Consider the following 21,403-nt stretch of genomic DNA (forward strand, 5'->3'; position numbering starts at 1 on the left):
ACAGGTTGAACAAATTGGAGCCCAGTTCCGCCCCCCCACCCTGCAAATTGTGCCTTGTTTATTTGGCTGCTAAAACTGGCCCAAAGCTCCTCTTATGGCTGTGCTCTTTGGCTGTAATAAAGCTGCAAACGTTGCGCAAAAGCTCTGCCCCTACAGCTGTTCCTGTAAAACCTCCCGCAGCAGTTCAATTCCCCCTCGACTGTCCCTCTCTGCAGAAGATCAACTCTCCTGTTTGTTTAAACTGTGTATTCTTCACTTCCGTTCCACGTGATGCCTCGGGCTAAACATTTTAATCACCCTTGGGCCAGAGTTTACTCTGCAGCACTGGTTGCAATTCTTCCAGCATGATCATCAGCTTGATGATCCGAGCTCTCATGATGTTCCCTCTGGGATTTTGTTGGCCATCCATTCTCCAAGAGGTAAGTTTGACCTCCAGAAAATGCAGTTTCCAGGAAGCCTTTTTTATTTCTAGGAAAAAAAAAAGGAGAGAAAACACAATGTGTTCTAAGCCAAAATGTATCAAACCTCACTAATCAAGAAGATAAAGTTACTTCCTCTGGGTGGCCATTGTGCAGCATATGCTCAGTGCAAAATAAAACCATTAGAACTTGGCATCGATACTTGTTGAATTGTTTGCTGATGTTCCTTCTAGGTTAGGTTCAGTTAAATAATAGTCTTGTATCCATTTGTTTTTCTTTAAAAAAATAAATAATAAAGTAAAGCCATTCTTCTTCTTGCAGAAATTTCTCAGAGCTTTGGATCCGGAAGATATTTTCTCTTATTTTGGAACCAGCTCAGTGTCTGATGGTATGCAGAGCTCCTTCCTTCTTGATGTTGGAACATATTTGTCAGTTTATTTCTAATCCCGTACATTTGATAATGCTAAGAACACTTATTAACTAACTCTGTTCTGACAAGCATTTAGCATTTCTGAGTTGCATTACTCAGTGAGGTAATCTGTGTCTCAGTGTGTTGAAGAACTGGGTCAGTATTTAAAATCTCCTAAAGGAGATACGATAAATCTTTTTACGCATTTCTGCTACAGTCCTCGTTCTCTGTATTGATATATTTCTACGAGATTAACGCATCCAAGTCATCTGAATGGGAAGCTATAAACTAAGAATAGCTTTAAATGCACTTGTTATTTTTTTTAAATAAACAGATGGAGAGACTAGCACTCTAGGTCTGGATTGGTGGTAGTTCAGAATAAAGATACGTTTTGAACTCCCAAATTCTTGAAGCAAGGATGTTGTTGACTTGTGAGTTCATCTAGCGCACTTTCCAGTGTCTCTGTTTGGGTTATGATTATTCTCACTCAGTAATGCTTAACATCTGAGGAAGTAAAACTGTCTCAGCCTTTGTCAAATGAGCCGTTCTCCTTAACAAGGGAGCAGAAGCACAGATAAGTCAGAAGCTAGTTTCAGAGCTGTTGTCTGTTCCCAGTCAGAGTACCCTGGTTTGGAATAGTTGAATGCACAGAAGTTCTTTGACTATTGGCAAAGTGACCTCAAAAGGCACAGTTGTCAGTTGGAGAATAATTTTTTGCAAGGATACAAATTATTATATTTGTTTTCCATGTATCATCATTTCTTATAACTGTTCCCCTTGTTCTGGTTTTGTTTCGTTTCTTTCAGTACCCGAGTTTGTGGTTGCTCAGCCAACTTGCCCTTGTAAAGAAGAGCACATTGGGCTGACATGTCGAATTCAACATTGCTCCATTAAAGCTTGGGGAGAAGTCTATGCCTTTGAATTTCTAGAGGACCATGCCCTCGTTTCTTCTTCCTTTGTGATCAATCAAATGGTGAACTCTTCTTTTAGCATACTGAAGCAATTCTCAGGCAACTGCTTTGCAGGTGGAAAACCATCACTACCTCCTGGGGCTGAGTGTAGAGTCACTTACTGTGAAGGGCAGCTGGTGAGTATGCACTGAACTTGTCAGCTTTTCTTACGAGTATTTACAGCCTTTGCAGGTTTGCAGCTTGATGCCCCACACATGTGTGAACCATCCATTTAATAAATCTGAGCATTACAAATGAGAAGCAGGAAGGACATGATAAGAGTTCTCCATTGTAGTAAATGTCTGGAATAACTCAGAGATGGAATTTCATTTCCTTTAGCAAGGAGTCGTCATTACAGATGAAGAAAAGATTCATATCAGGCCTGTCAGAAACAAAGATATGGCCCTGCTGAAGGATCTTGGCTTCTCCAGTCCCCACATTCTCTTCAGAAGTGCCAGGGTAGGATCAAGTACAGCAAGAGGTAACATATTTGGAAAGGAAGCCCTGGTTGTTCTGCTCTGAAAAACTGTCTTCTGGTAGTGGGGCTGCTTGAATGAGCTGAGGAGAAAGATTTGTATCTGCAAGTATATGATTATACTTGATAAATGGCTCTCACCTCATTGAGGTGTAAACAATGTTTTTCATTTAGGTACTTGTTATTTGGATAATATAAATATGTTACCAAGGGTGCAGACAGGTGAAGAAAACCAACAAAAGTGTGAAACTTGGGCAAGTGACTGTGAAAGTAGTCGTCTATCAGTACTTTAGTCTTTCAGGAAGAGGGAGTGAATCTGCAGGATCTTGTATGCTGTCTTGCATTTTAAACTCCCTGCGTCCCTTTTTGCTGTTCAGCAGGGCAGTTTCCTTCTCGCCTGCAGAAGAGGGCTGAGGGAGCTGTCAAACATCTGGAGCTGATGGTCGTAGCAGGTCCCGATGTTTACTTGCACCACAAAGAGGACACGGAGCGATATATTCTTGCAAACCTGAACATTGTGAGTAGTTTTCTGTTTGGACTGCTGTTCCAGTGTAAGAGCTCACAGTGTTGCAGGTAGATTTAGCTCTGTGGATGCACTTCCCAGAGGTGTCTGTGGTTACCTGCTCCTATTACAGAGCACTGCTTACATGCAGGGTGTTCGTTTGTGTTTCATTGGGACTGCACATCAAGCTTACCCTTGTTGAAAGAGCTGCACAAGGAAAAGTGAATGTTAAAAGCTCTTCATTTCGTTACTAATCTAATTACACAGATAATATAAGATACAGTAGCAAGAGTTTTATCACCAGAGACTTGATTCAGTCCCTCTCGATTTCAGTGAGGTTAAGCCAGATCCATTGAATTTACTCTCCTACCCTATGAAATTTCTGTGCAGATTTTTCTCTCTGTTTCAGAGTAGCTGATGAGTCTAACAAGTTATCGTCAATTGACAGATTTATTTTGTATAACATTTATGTTGCTCACTTGATTGTACTTCCTGGTTATTTTATATTTGCCCTTATAGTTACCAGGTGTGTTAGCTTTGTAATGAGTGCACCCCTGTAATTTGGAATAGATACTGGAAGTCACCAAGATGACTTCTTTACTGAATCTTTTCTGTATCTTAACAGGGGGCAGAGCTGCTGCGAGATGCTTCGCTGGGTGGTCATTTCAGGGTTCATTTGATGCAAATGCTTGTTTTGAGGGAACCGGAGGTAAGCAGGGAGGGCTCTGTTCAGATGTTGTCTGGGGCTTTGCTAAAAGCTGTATGAAATGTGCAAATGTATGATCTTACTTCAGGTGGATGTAAACATCACAACAAATATCACCTCTTCACTAATCAGTGTTTGCGAGTGGAGCAAGAAGGTCAACCCCCAGAATGACTCTGATCCCCGGCACGCTGACATTGTGCTGTATGTGACCAGGTACTGAAGCTCCCCTGTCCTGGCAGGAGACTGGAAATCAGTCTGTTGTTGTCCAGCTACCAGCACAGTGACACTGGTTTGCACAGCACCTTTGAAGATGGATTGATTCTCCTGCCCGTGGTGTGGTTTGTCAGAGGTGCTGTTTCCTCATTTTCTGGAACAAACTGGAATATTTTCCAAACACTGACCAGGCAGACTCAGTGAACATTGTGTACTTCCAGTGCAGCACAGTCAAATCCACTGCAGCTTTTTGTGGGCAGAAATGTTGAACGATAGCTGGAAAGGAAAACCCACAGGTGTTTACAGAAGTTTTCTAGTGCTACAGGGATTTTCTCAGAATCAGACATTTTGTCTGACTTTCAGACTCCTTGTTCTAAATTTCCTTGACTAAACGTGCTGAAGGCAAGCTTTTCTTGAATGTCATGGCTTTGGTTTGGAGCTCTTTCTTCAAAAAGAGGATGATACTGCTCTGTCTTTGGCAAATAGGTTAGGTTGTTTCGTTCTGTTCTGCTTGTCTGGGGATGTGAGGATTTTTTAAATGTAGAATCACCAAGAATTTCGAACAATAGGGATTTGTGGGACCCTTCTACTACCATCTTGCCCTGCGGACCTTCATATGACGAAAGAAATGTTAGCTAGCTGTCTAAGTTAGATCAGGAAGGTGCAAATAAATTTGTATGAATATCTAGTCCTGACTTTGCTAGTTGCAATGTTTCTTTGCTCTTTCCTCTCCCTTACTTTAGGTTTGATCTGGAGTTACCTGACGGGAACAAGGAGCTACGTGGAGTGACTCAGTTAGGGGGAGTCTGCTCGTCCTCCTGGAGTTGCATTATTACTCAGGACACCGGCTTTGACCTGGGAGTCACCATAGCCCATGAGATTGGGCACAGGTCAGTGAGGAAAGTCAGGGAGCAGCACAGTTGGGGGAAAACACTCCCTGGTTTGAAGAATTCAGGAGAAAGTAAAGGATCTCTTGTCATAACGGTGGGTTTCCTATAGATTATGCAAAATTTTTGGAAAGAGTTCCTTGCATTTCTTGCATTCCTGCAAGTTCTGCAACACTTAAAAGCTGCAGAGAGAAACCTTTTGTGACAACTGTAGGAGGAAAGGCTGCAGAGGGAGCTCAGCCCTTGCTTGGAGATCAGAGAGAATAGAGGTGCTAAGGGAATGAAACCTCCGGGTTTCTTCTCAGGGCTCGGTGCTTTTTCTGTTACAGCCTTGGAATCCCCCATGATGGTGAGGGGAATCAGTGCAGCAGCAATGGTTACATCATGGGTTCAGCAGGAAACCACAGTAGCATTGACCTTGCCTGGTCCCAGTGTAGCCGAGAAGAATTCCTGGCCTTCGTCAGGTAAGGGAGTGGTTGAGTTTTGTGTGCATGTTGTGGGAGCACAGCCCTGTGGGGGAGAGTCAAGGAATAAAGTAGGACTTCCTTAGAAAATGAGGAACTGTGATGTATATGGGGTTTGTTTATTTCTTATCACTTGAGTCTGTTGCTGAGGTTAAACCCAGTCTTCGCTTCAAGTAGCTGGAAATTGCTTTGGTTAGTGACTAACATGCCTGGGCTGCATTGGACTCCTCAGACACTAGCTCACCCTGGAAATTTTATTTAAAATGTCAGAGCGCCTAGATCTAAACATACATTGTGGGCTGTGAACTGGCTGGGTGAGGAACAGGCTTGGGTTTTTGTTTTAACCTCAGCAGTGGAGAGCTGTGAGTGTCTCCAGGCAGCTGCTGCAGCTAAATCCATCACAGCCCACAGTAAGCATGTGTTGTCTGGGAAAGCAACAGCCAACTCTCAGAATGAAACTCAGCAGAAGTTTGCAAACATGTCATTGTCCTTACTACCCACAGCTGGGAAAGTGATATTTCTTATGTCTGTATCAGCACAGGCCAAACAAACTGCTTAAATGACCTGCCGGACATGGACGGCAGCATCCCTGGATGGAAGCCTGGCTTATACTATGGAGCAGATGAGCAATGTAAAATAGCCTTTGGGAGTGTTGCAACCGCATGCACCTTTGCTGACAGCAATGTTGTAGGTAGAAAGTTTCTGTCTTGTTGGGGACAACAGGGAAATGTTCTGGAGCTGAGATTCAAGGAAAGGGAGCTAGAGACTTTGTTGTTACAAAGGGACTGAAGGTACTTTTCTGCCTCAGATTTCTTGGCAAAGAGCAAACCTTAAAAGGTTTTTAAAATGATTTTATTATTTCCGTTGCTGGCCTTCATCCTTGTTGGGTAGCTGTGTGGACATCTGGGACATGCACCATTTAAACTGAGCAGCTTTTGTGATGGCAGTGTTGATGAGCCTAAGTGATTAATTGAACTTGTTTTTTTTTGTCACACCAGGACATATGTAAAGTTCTCTCATGCCATGTACAACCAGGAGACAAATCCAGTTGTACTCGGCTTCTTGTTCCCCTCTTGGATGGTACCGAGTGTGGAATCAATAAGGTGAGGAGGCTGCTGATGCTCGGATGATGAAAAGAGTGGGTGCTATGGAGCTTGTTAGATAGCAAGACACTGTCTGTGGCTGGATATTACATGGGACTCACTGCCTCTTGGACAGGGAGCTAAGGCCACACACTCAAGTCACAAACTGGTACAAGCTGATCTTGGTGTTCCATGTTGTCTTTATCTCTGGAGTTGCTTTGCAGTCCTATAGCCTATATCTAAGCTCTTCTCCAAGGCTTTGCTTTCTACTTGAAGTGGCATAAGCTCTATTTAAATCTCAATCTCATGTTATCCTATAATTAGGAAGGGGACTTTTCTAACCTCTTGTGAGAAGGTGCCTTGTTCGTCTTGGGATTCTCTGTGACAGTCTAGCTTGCCAAAAGAGGGATTTATTGCCACCCTTGCAGAAGCTAGCTCTGCTGGGTTCACTGTGGTGCTTCTGCCAATTTTGTGTATTCTTGGTCTCAGTGGTGCTTCAAGGGACGGTGCAGCTCTCTGGAAGAACTGAACCCCATGGCTGTAGTCCATGGGCAGTGGTCCAGCTGGAGCCCCTTTTCCTCCTGCTCCCGCAGCTGTGGAGGTGGAGTTGTGATAAGGCAGAGGTTCTGTAACAACCCCAGGTAAGAGGTGTGGGTCTGGGGAGTTTACAAGGTCTCTTGGCCTTTTCAGGGCCCAGACGTCTGCGTTTTGCTTTTTGCTTGGGATGAACCTGCCTCTGTAGAGGAGCTATTTTCCTGTCATTTTTCAGGCCTGCTTTTGGGGGACAGGAGTGCCAGGGCAGCAGCATCCAAATGGAGATGTGCAATACTCAGGTAATGCAGCTGATTGCATCTTAGGAACTTTTTTTCTTAATGCTGTTTAACCCTTTGAAAGCTGTATGGTTCGGAACTTTACTTCTCAAAGCTGATTGCTGTGGGAAGAGAAACTAAAGATCTGGCATATTGTCTCCATCTGTTTGACAACAGGTGAGGTGTTTGTTGCACTGTGTCTGAAGACAACCGTGTTATTTAATAGCATTGTTCATATGTAATGAGGTATTTTCTCTACACCTTTATAGCAGGACAGACACCAAGAAAATAGTGACTCATGTAATGCTAGTTTTCTTCAGAGGGACATTCTTATATTGTTCCTATTTTACTTATCACCTCTCCCCCCCCCCCTTTTTTTTTTATTTGTATAAACAGCAAAGATCAGCTTCTGAACACAGTTCTCTGCGTATCCTGTAGCCTCACTTTAAAGTGGTGTTCTTTACTTGTAGTTGTTCTGATGTTTTCACTTACCAGCCACTGTTTTCTGCCTATGGCTAGTGAGTGAAATGCTGCTTGGGATTCTGTGCTCAATAACCTCTTTTCATTACCTGTACAATTCTCTCTGGGATGCAGGCCTGTTTGACGACCCAGCAGGACTTTATGGCTGAGCAGTGTGCAGCAACAAATTTAAAGCCGCTGTTTCTCACCAAAGAAGTGCCATCCTTTTATACTTGGACTTCTGCTGTTGGCTTTGCCAAAGGTAAGGAAAGGCTGAGAAACCATGGTTTCTTTGTGAATGGGAGTTCTGATGGGCTTAACTCTTCTTCCAAATCTAAAGGCCATTTCACTGATGGTTTTAGTTTTCAGGTAAAACCTGGATGCTGTTTCTATCAGATTCTTTTGACTTCTTCCTATGGTTTGATGGCCAGTTGTGTGTTTTTCTGAAAGAGTAACTCCTTGGTCCTCCTGTCTGCCTCCTCCAGGGGACATGCAGTGCAAGCACATGTGCAGGGCCGTTGAAAACGAATTCATGGTAAGCCGCGAAGACAGTTTCATAGATGGAACCAGATGTGAGCAGGAAAACTCTCAACACCATGGAGCTTTCAGTCTGTGTGTAATGGGAAGCTGCAGAGTAAGTGATGAGAATCCAGGTGAACCTCTGACATGTAATCTGTGCTAAGTCACTTGAGTAGGAACCAGGGGAAGAAACACACTGTGTCCCAAACAACAGAGGGAGTACTTCTCAAAAGAAGAGAGTTTTGCTGTAAGCTTATCGGATGTATTCCAACTAATCTAGTGTTATCTGTGCATCCCCTGCCCTCTAGATAAGACATTTTGCTAATTATGCATTAATTAGATAAGGCTATTCATCCCTAATCCATGCAGCAATTGGTTTATGCCCTCTTTGAAGACACGTTGTTAGTTGTTCAGTTTACATGGTATAAATAGCCCTAGAAAATGCTGACTCTGGAGAGATCTTACATGATTTGAACATATCTGGTCAGTGGAAAAGTAAGGAGGAAAACCTAGGAATCATAGCTCTGCAAATTGATTGTTGCATCAACAGTAATTAAAATTGAAGTATAACTTTTTTTTTTCTGGATTGGGAGTGAGAAAGGCATTCTTTCTCCCTCTCAATGTGTGGATGTTAGTAACTGTGCCCACTGTTGGCCCTGTTGTTTTGTTGTCTGTTGTTTTTTTTGGTTTCAAATATATACTTTGTAAATTTTATGTTTTTCTGATTCCCCTGGTGTTCAGAATGCTTTGTAATGCATTTCCAGCTAGTGAACAGCAGAGGGCATAGGCATAACCTATTCTGATTTCGGCTGTTCTGTTGGCAATGGTGATAAATATGTATGTTACAGCAGCAGCCAAAGCCTGGTATCGGTGCCTCTAGCATAAATTCAGCAGTTGCACATGTTTTGCTGCTAAGCCTGCTGAGATCCTCCTGTAGCTTTGTGTAAATTCGTCTTGCTCGTAGGAATGAGGATAGAATCCCTGTTCTGAGCTCCATGGGATTGAGGGACAGGCTGAAAGATGTGAGCTGGGTGTGTATTTGGGGAGCTAAAGGTTCCTTTAGAACCTAACATTCATGTTTAATGTTTTCCTGGGTGCTTTTCTTTTCTTTTCTTTTTTTTTTTTTTTTTTTTTGCCTCCAGAAAAAGACCATAGAAGAGAGAGTAAAGAACTTTAGATTTAGGTCACAGGAGAAATCTTTCTGGTCTGCTTTTTATGGGAAAAATGAATTCACACAATTAATGCAACTTTGTGCTCTCAGCTAAGACTTTCCAATCCCTAGCTTTGTGAGCTGCTGCACAGCATACCTAGGTATAAATACACCTTTGCCTGTTTGTCTTCTTAAATTCAAATTACAGATGAAAAAGGCAGTTTGAGGAACTCGGGCAATGTTGCTTTCGCTTGCTTGTTTTCTTCACAGAATAGGCCAATCTTGACAGACTCTCCTCTTTGCTCAGGCATTCGGGTGTGATGGCCGGATGGACTCCAAGAAGATGATGGACTCTTGCAAGGTCTGTGGGGGCGATAACTCCACTTGCACCAAAGTGAGCGGATCTTACACAGAAGGAAAAGCTAAAGGTGTGTAGTCCTCAGCCTCAACATTATGGTACTGTTTGTAGGAGATGCACAGCATATTAAGTGTTCTTAATTTTCTCTATGTGACTTCTTGTTTCCGCTTCTGCTTGTTCTTTTTTTATGGAGGATATGGTTTTGGAGTATGGGTAGTTGAGAGAAGGGAGCTAAGATCTGTGGCAGTCATGTAGCCGTTGTGTGGGCACAGTGACTTCTTTTCACAGTTCTTCTCTGGACATGGATGAGAAATGTAGCCATTTGGGAATTCGTGCAAATTCATGGGATCTGAGAGCTGTGTCAGATGCTGCCTGAGATGTTAAACATCCATTTGGGAACTGATCTGGCTCTTCCAGTATCACACATAGATATATGTAAAAAGAGCAAATGAAAAATGAGAACAGAACACAGAATTCAGTTGTTTTGTTGTCTGTATTCATCATTACTGTGTTCATGCCAAGCTGATAGAGCTAAGGTCAGTGTGAACTTAAGCCTGCTGGCCATCACTGTTGTATCTTTATTTTTTTAGTATTAGCTGTATAACCTCTGTCTGCAATAAGATCTGTTGCTGCCTGCAAGGCTCGTCCTGCAATAGATAATGAGCTAATAAGGTGAAGCGGGGTTGTAATCCCTTGACTTCTTAAAACAGGTACAGTGGGGGAAGGTGACCTTATGTTCTTTTTTTTTCCCATCCTTTCAGAGTATGTTACATTTTTGTCCCTGCCTTATAACGCCACCTTGGTCCACATTATCAATCAGAGACCCCTCTTCACACATTTGGGTGAGTTGAATGAAAAGGAGAGGAGGGAATACAGGCAGGGCTCAAACAAGCTTGTAAAAACAAGCAACACTGGGAGGAAAGTTCTTGATGACGCACTTTTTGTGGGATGCTCTCCGGTGGGAAGTGGTAGCAGCCATGCCCTTTGAGATGTCTGATTTAGATCAAACTGGTTTCTAACAAATGGGCAGTGCGTAGCTGCCAGCACCAGGGGATTCTGTGTCTGCATCATATCACTTAACCTCGCTGCTACTTTTGCTCCTCTAGCTGTGAAGGTTAAAGGTGAGTATGTGGTTGCTGGAAAGGGAAAAATCTCATTGAATGTCACCTATCCGTCGGTTCTGGAGGACAGACAGATCAAATACAAAGTGTTTCTCACCGAGAACAACCTGCCAAGCCTGGAGGAAGTCCATGTGGATGGGCCAACCCAAGAAGAGATTAAAATACAGGTAAATAAACATAGAGTTGGAGAGGGGCCAGTCAGAACTTACCAGGCTGAATTTGTGTGGCTCGGCTGCAGTGCAGAGCCCAGGTGTGTTCGGCTTTGTGCCCAAAGCTGCTGCAACTGGTGTTCTCTAAGAGTGATGGCCTTCCTCTTTTTGGGAAATGCTGAGGGTGTACTGCCTACAGGTTTTCTTCAGGCCTGGGGGATGGGTGCGTGGAGAAAAGGCATACTGAGTTAAACCTTTTGCTTGGCTTAATCTTTTTTTTTTTTCTTTTTCCACTGCCCTGTGCGCAGAACTCACAGTCTAAGTACTCTCACTGCGTCTGGCAAGAACTGATTGCCATAGCATTAAGGCTCAGGACTGGATGGAAAGGGGGACTATATTCTCTTGTCTGTCCTGAGAAATGACCCTGAACTGATCTACATATTGACCACAACCTTTTCTTTCATTAGGTTTATAGAAGGTATGGGAAAGAATATGGCAATGCCACCAACCCAGACATCACCTACAGCTTCTTTGTGCCAAAAGAGAATCAGAGATATATGTGGATTCCTCAACAGGGGTCATGTTCAGTGACTTGTGGGGAAGGTGAGGCAGGAGTACTCAGTCCTTACTTCTTATGGAGGTCTGGACAGACTTAATTTGGCTGGCTGATATTCACCCAGATCTTCAGAAATAAGTGTGACTTATCAGTGGTAGATACTTGGTTAGAAGTTATTAAACAACTGAAATTAATTTAAAAGTAAATGCTGGAAGTGAGCTACAGTTGCCAGTGCTAAGCTGAACTAAGGAAAAGGGCAGTACAGCTTTTGAATTAAACTAGCAAATCAGTGAATGAGCCGATGAAAATGATATTGAAAATGTTTTATCCTGAAGAGGATTTTTAAATTGGTTTTAGCTTCCCTTCTGGCTTTAAGACTCAATTTCCTCAGATTTTTCGAAGTTATTGACGACTGTAATTTGAAGTTGGTTAAACATCAAAAATCTGAGACCAAAGTATCCAGTGTCTAACTAAAGCCTTGGAGCTAATTATAAAGATTCCTTCTTAGAATTCTATTCCTGTGTTGTGGCTAATCCTTTCTGTCTCCCTGTAGAAATCATAGTGCAGATTGTAACAGAGTGCTCTGGTAGATGGTTTGACATCTTGTTTACCAGATAGTACAGATGACTCTGGCAAGCTTTTTGAGACTTCTACGACAAAGATTTAGTAAATACATTACAAGTCAATCTTTAGGACTAGTTATGTCTGGAGACCTTTTCTCCAGTAGATTCTGTAGGTGAACTGTTTGCTGAAACCCTGAGGTAGAGAACTCAAAATGCTGTAAAGCCTCCCAGCTATTATAGTCACTAAGAGAAAATTGAGAAAGCTGGTTCTTAAAATAACAGGGAAGACTGAGAATCCAAGATGAAATTGTGTCTTGAGAGCTGAAAGTTGTGGTCAGATCCTCCTTATCAACAAATGTTATTTGAAAACAAGATGGGTAGTGAAAAGATAACATTACTGACTTATTCCTGACATTTTGCTTCTCGGGGTCATGCTCTTTGGGATGCAGGAATGCCTTGTTGGTAACTCATTCACTGCAAAGGAGGCTCCCTACAGCTTTGCTCATAACTTTTTTTGAGTTTGGATCTTCACCCAGTTTACCTGTTGAGCTCCTTTCTGTAATGTCTTTCCACAAATCTGGAGCAAGTTTATTTTGAACTGGGCACCTTGTTAAGTTCAGTAATGTTAAAAATCTTGTTTATAGCTGTAATTTATGAATATTCCATGTCTTGCATGGCACAGGAACTGCAAGTCTGTGATTTCTCTCCTGCTACCCCTAATCTGGTTCTGAATATTGATGATCACTCTGAGGACATTGGCACGGTGTTGTCTGGGTACAGGCGCTGTGTGACGATATTACATGATAAGTCCTACAGGAAGTCAAATGGCTGACTGTTAGGGCTTATTTTCAGCAACCTGTCTCATAAGTCAGACATCAAGATCGTTTGAAGTAATTTGGACCAAATTATGACTGATATCCTTGCTCTTGCAAATGGCCAGTTTAGAGTGATCTTTCCATTTTGACAGCGGATTATCCATCAAATTTTTCATCTTCTGGGGTGTTCATCTTGGGAAGTCACTTTAAAACTCTTAAGGAAAAGTTACATCAGAAATACGAATTTTGTGTGTTTTCAGAAGGTCTGCATTCCCAAATATACCATTTTTTCCTACACAGATGATTTAGATAAAGCAAAATTACAGGATCTTCCTAAAATCATAGAGGTGAACTGTTCACTTTGTTTATAACTTCCTTTCCTTTTCCTTTTGTATCCCAGGGACACGACCAGTGAATCACGTGTGTTTTGACCAGACAAAGAATGAAACAACAGAGGATCAGTTGTGCCTGGAATTCCCCCAACCCCTTTCAAGGCACGAACCCTGTGCCATGGAACCATGCCTGTACAGGTTGGTGTTTCTGAAAGCTAACCTGAATTCTCACTCTGCTTCTCCTTTCTCTGCAAAGTCTCTGCAGTTTCTTTTTCTGTCCCAGTCTCTGCAGTTTCTTTTGCATTGCACAAGGTGAAAAAAAGGAGAGGTGTAGAGGTAGTTTCTTCTTACTTGTAAAGACATAGCTGATTCCAAACCATGTTCTGTCTTCCCTGGTCCCATGAAGTAACTGAGATTCCAATTGAAGGAATGGGAAATAGCTCTTCCATTTTTAATTTATTTTTTACAGTAAGTCCACTAAGTAAAAATAATGCTCGTATACTTTGGGGGCATGGCCAGTGGAAGATGTCTGATCACATCCTTTCCAAGACTGTGCAAACAAAGGTTTGATCTTATTGTGGAGTACATCCTTGTGTTAATTAGACTCAAAAGAGAACCGAGAGCCAAGCCTGCACAGACATTGATCTCACGGACATTTTAATGTTTAATAAAAGGGGATTACACTGTGAACTATAGTTCTTTGGCTTAGGTGCTTTTAGCCCTAGAGAGGTGTCTGTGCAAGGACTTAAATTTCTGGCAGTCATTCTCTCAATTATATCCAGAATAGGCCCTTGAAATAGAGAAGCTGAGTACTTTGTATGACCCATTTCTGCAATCAGTGGCATGAGTAATAAACCTCCGTGATTCAGATGAGAAATAGGGTGATACGATTACTTCCCATTTAGGTGGAAGATATCTCAGACAGATGAATGCTCTGCTGTCTGTGGAACCGGCATTGCACAGCAGAATCTGACCTGTGTTCAGCTTCATAATGGGATGGAGACTGTTGTGGATGACAGCTTATGTCCAGCAGAAGAAAAACCCCTCTCCGTTGTGCCATGTGTGGTTAACGTCTGCCCTTTGGGCTGGGACAAAGTGAGTTTATTGGCTTGGCTTTCAGGAGTTTTACTGAGACATTGAGGCTTGTAACCCGCAGGAGGCTACCAGTTGGAAAGCACCGCGTTACTACAGTAGGCTGGGACGGTGGTTTATAGCAAGGATGTCCGTCCAATTAAAGGTTCGACTTGTGTCTTTAGAAAGCTCTGTCCCTTTTAATTTATGCTGCTGGATTCAACAATTATTAGTGGTGGTTTGTTTATGGCAGCTGTTTACTTGATTCCTTCTTTGTTTCTCCTCAGAGTCCAAAAAAAAGTCAGAAACAGAAATAACTGTTGTTGCTCTGATAAATACTTCACTGTCAAACAGAGAGATTCTGACATGGGAGGGAAGAGTACTAACAGGGGAGAGGACTTCTCAGCACTGGATGCCTGGTCCAAACCCATACTGGGGAGCCACTGCCAGGTTTATGTTTACCAGTGAGGAAGAGGCTGCTTTAGGCATCTCTGTTCAGCCTCAAGTAGTGTTAATTAGGTTGGCTCTTGGCTGTTGGAAGCCTTTATTCCTGGGACTTAAACTTGTAGGCTCTGCAAAAATGGAAAAACTGCTTAAATGTGCCTGTGAATATGTTGCGGGTTTGATCTGGAGGTATCCCCTGGCTTCATTAGATCAGGACCCATGGCAAAGCAGGTGCCAGCGTTGGTTCGGTTCTTTTTGTTCTGTTCTGAGGAGGAAGACACACACTTGCTTCAGACTCCGGAGTCACTTGGACATATCCAACTGGAAAATCAGACTGTGTATGTCTGGAGCCCTCTAGCTGGAGAGTGTTCAGTGTCCTGTGGTAGAGGTGAGATCTTTCAATGCTGCAGAAAAACGTTACATGGCTGTACGTGTGAGCTCAGACCTAGGAACCTCAGGGACCTGGTCATTTCCCCTCTACAGATCAAAGTGCATGTGTAGCTGTGGTCACAAATTTCTTGAGTCTGGAAGAGACAAGGGGGTCTGGCGCAAGACATGGAATAGTTTAGAGGGCTGTCTGGCTGTTGCTGTGTTCCAGAGTTGGGAAAATGAGTGGAATGAGCATGCCTGGGGCTTGAGCAGTTTGCTTGTTTTGTGCACACAGACGTGGTTGGCACTGCTTTTGTTACTCTGTGCTTATTTTCAAACCTTGCATGCATGCCATGGAGTAAACTTGGTTCCTGTTCTAGGTGAGACTCAGATACAGTATGTATGTGTAGCTTTTGACACCAAAGAAAAAATCCAAGAAGAAAATTGTCATCCAGTGCCAAAGCCAGAGAACAGGGTGGAAGTCTGCAATCTCGGTCCCTGCCCACCAAGGTAAAGCAGTTACCGAGGGACAATGAGCCAGTTAGAGGTTTTTCCTTCCTATTTGTATGTCCAGTGACATAGCAAGTACGGGTTGAGCTACTCTGGAGATGTTATCTTCCTCTCCTCAGCTTTGAAAGCAAGAGAATGCCCTGGCCAGCCAGCTGCAAAAACAGTAGCAGTGGTCCATTCTCACCAAACTAACGGAGTATTTCCTGGGCTGATATATTCTCAAGCAGAACTAAGTGAAGTCTTTGGAGTTTAAGTCCAGGGGAAAGCTGAAAACCTCTGAGGAAGTGGGAACAAATAATCCATGACTGCAAAATGTGGTGACATGTTTGCTAGCCACGTGGCATCAAAGAACATAGCTAGTATTAAATGCTCTAAGAATCTGGGGTAGCTGCTCTGAGAACTAGAGGAAATTGATTGCACTTTCTTAGGATTTCAAGCTGCGCTCAGTGAGGTGGCTAGTGATCTCTCAAATATTAGTAAGTGCGTATGTGTGCATTAACAGAATTCCGGGTGTACTTCCATAGACTGGCTGGGTTTAAAATCCAGGGAGGATGGGTAACAGCTGGGGGTGCTCACTGACGGCTGCGTTGTTCCCAGGTGGCATTACAAAATGGGCTCATGCAGTGCAAGCTGTGGAGGAGGTGTGATGCACAGGGTCCTCTACTGTGCAAGGGAAACCAGGGAGAAGGCAGAAGAGATCATGGCAGACACCCAGTGTGACGGTTTGCCTCGCCCAAAGGAGCAGGAGCCATGTAATTTGGAGCCGTGCCCCCCAAGGTCGAAATGGTCACATGGACCACACGAGTGGTTGTTTGTAAATGTGTGTGGTGTGATCTAGGGTATGGCTTAGGGTTGAGAAATGGGGCAGAGCTTGCCTTGGCCTGTTTGCTGTGTGACTGGACTGTACTGGGATCTGAACTTTTTTTTACGTGCTGCAGGATGCCACTCCCAGGACCAAATAACCCTGGGTTGGTTTTTTAATCTGACTGCTTACAGCGTTGTGCATTTTGGAGGGAGATCCAATTGCTTTTGTTGTTAAGCCTCTCTATGTCACCCTGAGGAGAACTGTAATGGACACAAAGCAAGACTCCATGTACACTTGGAGTCTGTGTGCTTCCTGTAAAATGTGAATGCCCTTCCTTTGGGTCCAACACCAAACCTGTTCCAGAATGCCTAACCTTGTTTCAGAGGCTGCTGTAAGCACTGCATGCAGCAAAGTGTGTGAGGTGGAGGGGTGAAGGAAGCTGCTGAGAAGCAGAAAGGGGGGAAGGATGATGGAGCTGCATTATGGTCTCTATGGTGAGAAATAATAGAGGGTAGGGATTCATCCCTAACTTCATTTTTCTCCTTGTCCTCTGTTAGATGGAAGACAATCCCAGCTGGCCCGTGTTCCTCCAGCTGTGGGCTTGGCTTAGCTGTTCAGCTGGTCACCTGTGTGCAGGTTCACCAAGGCAAAGAGATTTTGCTGGAGGAACATTCGTGTCCTGTGTCAGAGAAGCCCCTTACCAGCATCCCCTGTGTCATCCGAAGGTGCTCTTACGAATGGAGCTTCAGTGAATGGACAGAGGTATCAGCTCCTGTTCAGATGCAGTCCTTGGTTTCTAAGTGCAGCAGTTTTATAGCCATTCACTTTCATAAAGGAAACAGGAGAGAAATAACCACTTCTGCCTTGTGTATTTACTTCCCACAGAAATGCTAAACTGTTTCTAGTTTTTTCTTCTTTTTTGTTTTCTACCCATTCCCGTGGCCTTTATTTAGCAGCTGTAGGTGTGCTTCCTGCATTTTCAGCTCAGGTTTCGGCTGCTGTTTAATAATGATCTTTGGCATGCATTCTTCTGGAATGCAGATCTTCTTGGATCTCTTGAGGAAGTGGTTCTGTAGTTCAAAGATACAGTTTAGAGGATCCCCCGGGAGGTGGGCCAGCTTTGCTATTCCCATCTTATAGCTGGTGAAACTAGAGTACTAAAAGGCCAAGTGGCAGAACAGCATCAGTGAACAACAGATCAGAGCCCTAGATCGTGCCTGAGCAAATAAATGTATTTATTTCTGACTACCAATTGAAATGTATGTATAAAGGCCTGTGGGTTTCTTCCTCTGCAGTGTTCAACTTCATGTGGGAATGGTGTTCAGACACGGCAGGATTTCTGCCTCAACCCGCTAACCCGTAAGCACGTGAACCCCATCTTCTGCAGGCACTTCCCCAAGGCCATCGTGCTACGTGGCTGCTTCGCAGGGCCCTGTCCTGAGCAGGTGGTGGGGACCAGGTCCCACGGAGCAGAGCTGCAGACAGTGACACCAGCCATGCATCCTACGACAGCTGCAACCGCTGAAAGGGAGAGATACAAGGACCTGGGTCTTCCTCCTTCTGCCGTGCCAGCTGTCCCTCAGGAGCAGACAGAGACCAGTGGAGGTGAGGAGGGCATGACCAAAGGGTCGAGATAGCTACTTACTGTGTGTGGCTGGGTTCCAGTGACCCTACTGCCATACACAGACAGGAGCACGGGAGGGAATGCGCCTGCTTAGGAGGGACCGGATGCCATGAGCTGTCCACGCTGTCTGAGCCAGGAACAATCACTTTCTTCCCTTGACTTCCCAAAGCTCTTCTGAGTTGAGACTCTGTGGGGCAGCAACTGGCTCTTCCTGTGCTTTACCTGGAAGGTGGGCACACTGTTGGCGCTTGTCTGTTTACTGTGCCATGAAAGGACTGAGTGCTGTTATCAGCAGCTGGATGTGTTTCTTATCTGTCTCTGTTTCACAGGTGTCTGTGGAAAGCTCTTCCTTAATGCCACTGGGGTCATCAACATGACAGGTGTAGACAGAAGTGAGTGCACTGTGGCCATTGGACGTCCTCTAGGGGAGGAGATAACACTCAGCGTTCTGGAGAGCTCCCTGAACTGCAGTGCAGGTACTGCCCAGGGCTAACTGGGAACTAACCTGGCCCTTTGGGAAATCTGCACATCGTTTGCCTGCATGCCTTGGTGCCCTCAATGGCTTTTGCTGCCTTGTGTAATCTCTGAAACCATTTTATAAGTTTTTCTGTTCCACCAAGTCTTTGCTAGACGGGACTAAACTAAGATGATGCCTTTCCTCCTCCTACATGATGATTTCGTATTTGTTATTATTATTATTATTTTGATAGATATGGGATTAAAGGAATTTATGGGGTTAAAGAAGCTTCCTACTTTGGCTTGTTAAAAACTATGTAATGTACTCTCTTGTTGGTATCAATATGGTTAGATTAGTTAACTGGACTGTTTCATGAAAGATTTCGATAAGATAGGGGCAAGAAGCATAAATTACTTGATTTCTGACCTCTGTAATATAGGAAACTGAACTGCATTCACACCTATCTCACGTAAAGTAAAAGTGTTTCTAATCCCTCTGCTCATCCATTCCAGGTGAAGTCGTGTTGTTTTCTGGGCGAATGATGTGGCGGACAGGCTGCAGGAAGCTCCCTTTGTCACTGATAAATTCCAGAACAAATACATTGATTGTGAAACAGCGTGTTTTGCTGCCAGGAAATGGTGTTGTTCTTCAGTACAACAGCAGAAATGCAACTAAAAAATATTACCAAGGTACCTCACTGAAAGCTTCGCTATTGCTTTAAATTAGGGGACCCATGGCAAGGCCTGCAGAGTTCCATAGGTCGTGGTGTCTATGGGAATCTATGGAAACCTTGCTCCATCTCTAAGAGCTAATAAGCCCCTTTTCAAGGAGTGTCAGAATGGATACTATCTGTGGACTGCCCCTCTGTTTTAAAGGCAAGCCCCCTGCAGGTGTTTGCTTATGCTTGGAGGTTCCCAGATGAAAATCCTCAGAGAAACTTTTCTGTCTGTGTTTAATTTAAACCATTTTTTTTTTCTTGGAGATACCGGACACATCTCTAAATCATTTTCTCTTCTTCTCCCCTTCCCCCTCTCAGACTGTGACAAGCAGCTGTTTGGTCCCCGAGGTGAAATAGTGAATCCTGTGCAGTCACCTGGTCAAAGGCATGAAGCAGTGTGTCGGACCTTCATTAATGTGGCTCCTCAGCATCGCATAGCTATCCGAGCCCTGTATATTGACCTGGGCAGTGAGAACAACCAAACCCAGTTTAATTACATCCTGGTGAGTCAGAAGCCCAGAGGGGGTGGTTTAGATGGGCAAGGACCCATCTGCTCGTAAGAGATTTACATCCAGATGCAAAGCTCAGTCAAGATCGGAGAGGTCAGACTGTTATGTAAATGTAGATGTGAGTGAGCACTACTTATGTCTATCATATTTCTTCTAACATTTATATAGGGTAGCTTTTCCCTTAGTGACCAATTGGCAAGACCCCAGTATTTTGTGGATGCTTGACTTGTAGGCTATTATAATATAATGGTTTGGTCTTTCTTTATTCAGATCCGTGACGTAAGCACCATGAAGACAATGGTGTTTCATGGGAGACAGCAATTCTTCTGGCAATCAACAGGAAGCCAAGCTGAAATTGAATTTCATGAAAACGTTAAGGAACACCGAACCAGTTTCTGGGCTGAATATCATGCTGCTGAACCCAAATAAAAGGGGAAGAAAGGCTGTGCTCGAGTTAGTCACTGCTGCCTGCTCACTGCTCGAGGTCACACAAGTCATTTAACCTTTTTGCAATTGCTTCCCCATCTACTGAGTGAGAACAGTAATATCTACTGACTCTGCTGGGATCTCAGTTAACACATACAGAGTTCATGCAAAAGACACGTAACTACCAAATATTTAGCAAATAGTCCTCATACAGACCTATCTGTGTTGACTGGTATTAATGCAGTGTCTGCAATTAGTGTCTTGGACATTGAGGTCTCAGGGTCCTGCTTCTGTTATATGCTGTGACCTTTTAGGATGATCATTTTATTTCTCAGTGTCCCCTTAGAAACCTCTGTATAGCACAAGTAGCTAAGATTATGGTTTAACAATTAAATTCACTCCCCTGCAGTGGAAAAGCTCGTTAAAATGAGGCCCATTGAAATTCTGGGAAATTATAAAGAAAACAAAGATGTGTAGGGCAGCGGGCTTTAAGAACAAGAGGACTAGACAATTGTATGAGGGCAAGTTGGTCTCTTGGCCCAGAAGGGCAGTGCAACACTAGGACAGGTCACCTGGAATGCTGATGGAATTGCCATCCTCAAATGTCTTCAGGACTTTGCTAGACCAATGCGTGGCTGGCCTGGTCAAGCACTGGTGACAGTTGGCTTTGTGGGGAGGAATAAATGACTTCCCGAGGTCCCTCCCCAGCCGTCACGGCTGCGGTTCTGTTACTGCATGTCTGACGGTGATACCAGTACTTCTTTTCTATGGGAAAAATAAAAGAATTCTGTCTCTTAATGATGGGTTTGGTGCCAAGGGATATTTACTCAGATAATAGTAGCTGTGCTAATAATCTGCTTGTATCTGCATCTCAGAGGAACTGTGCACTGAGAGATTGTTGAGACTGCGTGATACAAGTTGTAGCAGGAAGAGGTATTTTAGAACAGTGACAAATATTCACTCAAGTTTGACCTAAATATATTTCTAAAGTTGTTGTGTGGTTTGTTTGTTTTATTTAATGTCTTGAACATTTTGAAGGATTCTCCTACTTCGGTACAAGTCCTCATCAAAATCTCAGTGTTCTGCTGAAGGGATCTTTTCCAGACCTGAAGCCTGGCTGGACACGGCTGCCCCTACCCTTCACGCTGGATACAATAAATGGTTCTGCCTGGGCAGTTTTAATCCTACCTCTGCTTTCTTTCAGCTGAATTCTCTGACATCTTTTTGCAACCACAAAATCTTATTTTCTTCAGTCTTCTTAGTAATGGTTTTTGCTGGTTCCGCCTGGATTTTTTTGCTTGCCAGCCTCCAGATTTACGTTCCGTTCCTGGAAGAGCTAGAAAGTAGATTCTTGAAGCAAGATCCTTGAGGAACTGAATATATCAGCTGTCCCACTGCAGTGCGTGGGTGATACAGGCACTGGGCCTTCATTTCCTGTCTAACAGGAGACGTAACAGTAATGAAAAAAAAAAATCCTTTTCTTAATTCTTTTTTGTAACCTTTTAGCAGATGGGATCTGTCTTCCCACTCAG

The 21,403-nt window shown here is 43.6% G+C and overlaps 1 protein-coding gene across 3 annotated transcripts; it reads left to right on the plus strand.

The window, feature by feature from the left end:
* Positions 1-213: 213 nt before the first annotated feature.
* On the plus strand, positions 214-20,669 carry ADAMTS13 (ADAM metallopeptidase with thrombospondin type 1 motif 13). 3 transcript variants are annotated; one of them, XM_083807512.1, is made up of 30 exons: positions 214-419; positions 741-807; positions 1,635-1,915; positions 2,118-2,259; positions 2,631-2,770; positions 3,381-3,464; positions 3,550-3,674; positions 4,418-4,564; positions 4,891-5,025; positions 5,562-5,712; positions 6,024-6,128; positions 6,597-6,748; positions 6,877-6,940; positions 7,511-7,637; positions 7,861-8,009; positions 9,352-9,472; positions 10,164-10,244; positions 10,509-10,690; positions 11,140-11,275; positions 13,007-13,136; positions 13,844-14,033; positions 14,724-14,841; positions 15,203-15,332; positions 15,930-16,109; positions 16,695-16,899; positions 17,433-17,742; positions 18,091-18,237; positions 18,731-18,907; positions 19,255-19,439; positions 19,716-20,669. In XM_083807512.1, the coding sequence occupies exons 1-30, from the start codon at positions 345-347 to the stop codon at positions 19,872-19,874; spliced, it is 4,395 nt and encodes a 1,464-aa protein (XP_083663638.1). In that variant the 5' UTR covers positions 214-344; the 3' UTR covers positions 19,875-20,669. The 3 variants fall into 3 exon arrangements, with proteins under 3 accessions (XP_083663638.1, XP_083663640.1, XP_083663639.1); XM_083807514.1 differs by having other exon boundaries at positions 14,727-14,841; XM_083807513.1 differs by having other exon boundaries at positions 2,634-2,770.
* Positions 20,670-21,403: the final 734 nt, after the last annotated feature.

This window comes from Anser anser, assembly GCF_964211835.1.
Source record: "Anser anser genome assembly, chromosome: 21".
Classification (NCBI taxonomy): domain Eukaryota; kingdom Metazoa; phylum Chordata; class Aves; order Anseriformes; family Anatidae; genus Anser; species Anser anser.

Excerpts from the sequence above, each read along its gene's own strand:
- ADAMTS13 (XM_083807512.1), top strand. The coding sequence starts at position 345 with ATGATCATCAGCTTGATGATCCGAGCTCTCATGATGTTCCCTCTGGGA. Across the intron at positions 2,260-2,630 it reads AGGATCAAGTACAGCAAGAG|CAGGGCAGTTTCCTTCTCGC; the intron begins GTAACATATTTG and ends TTTGCTGTTCAG. Across the intron at positions 6,749-6,876 it reads AGGTTCTGTAACAACCCCAG|GCCTGCTTTTGGGGGACAGG; the intron begins GTAAGAGGTGTG and ends GTCATTTTTCAG.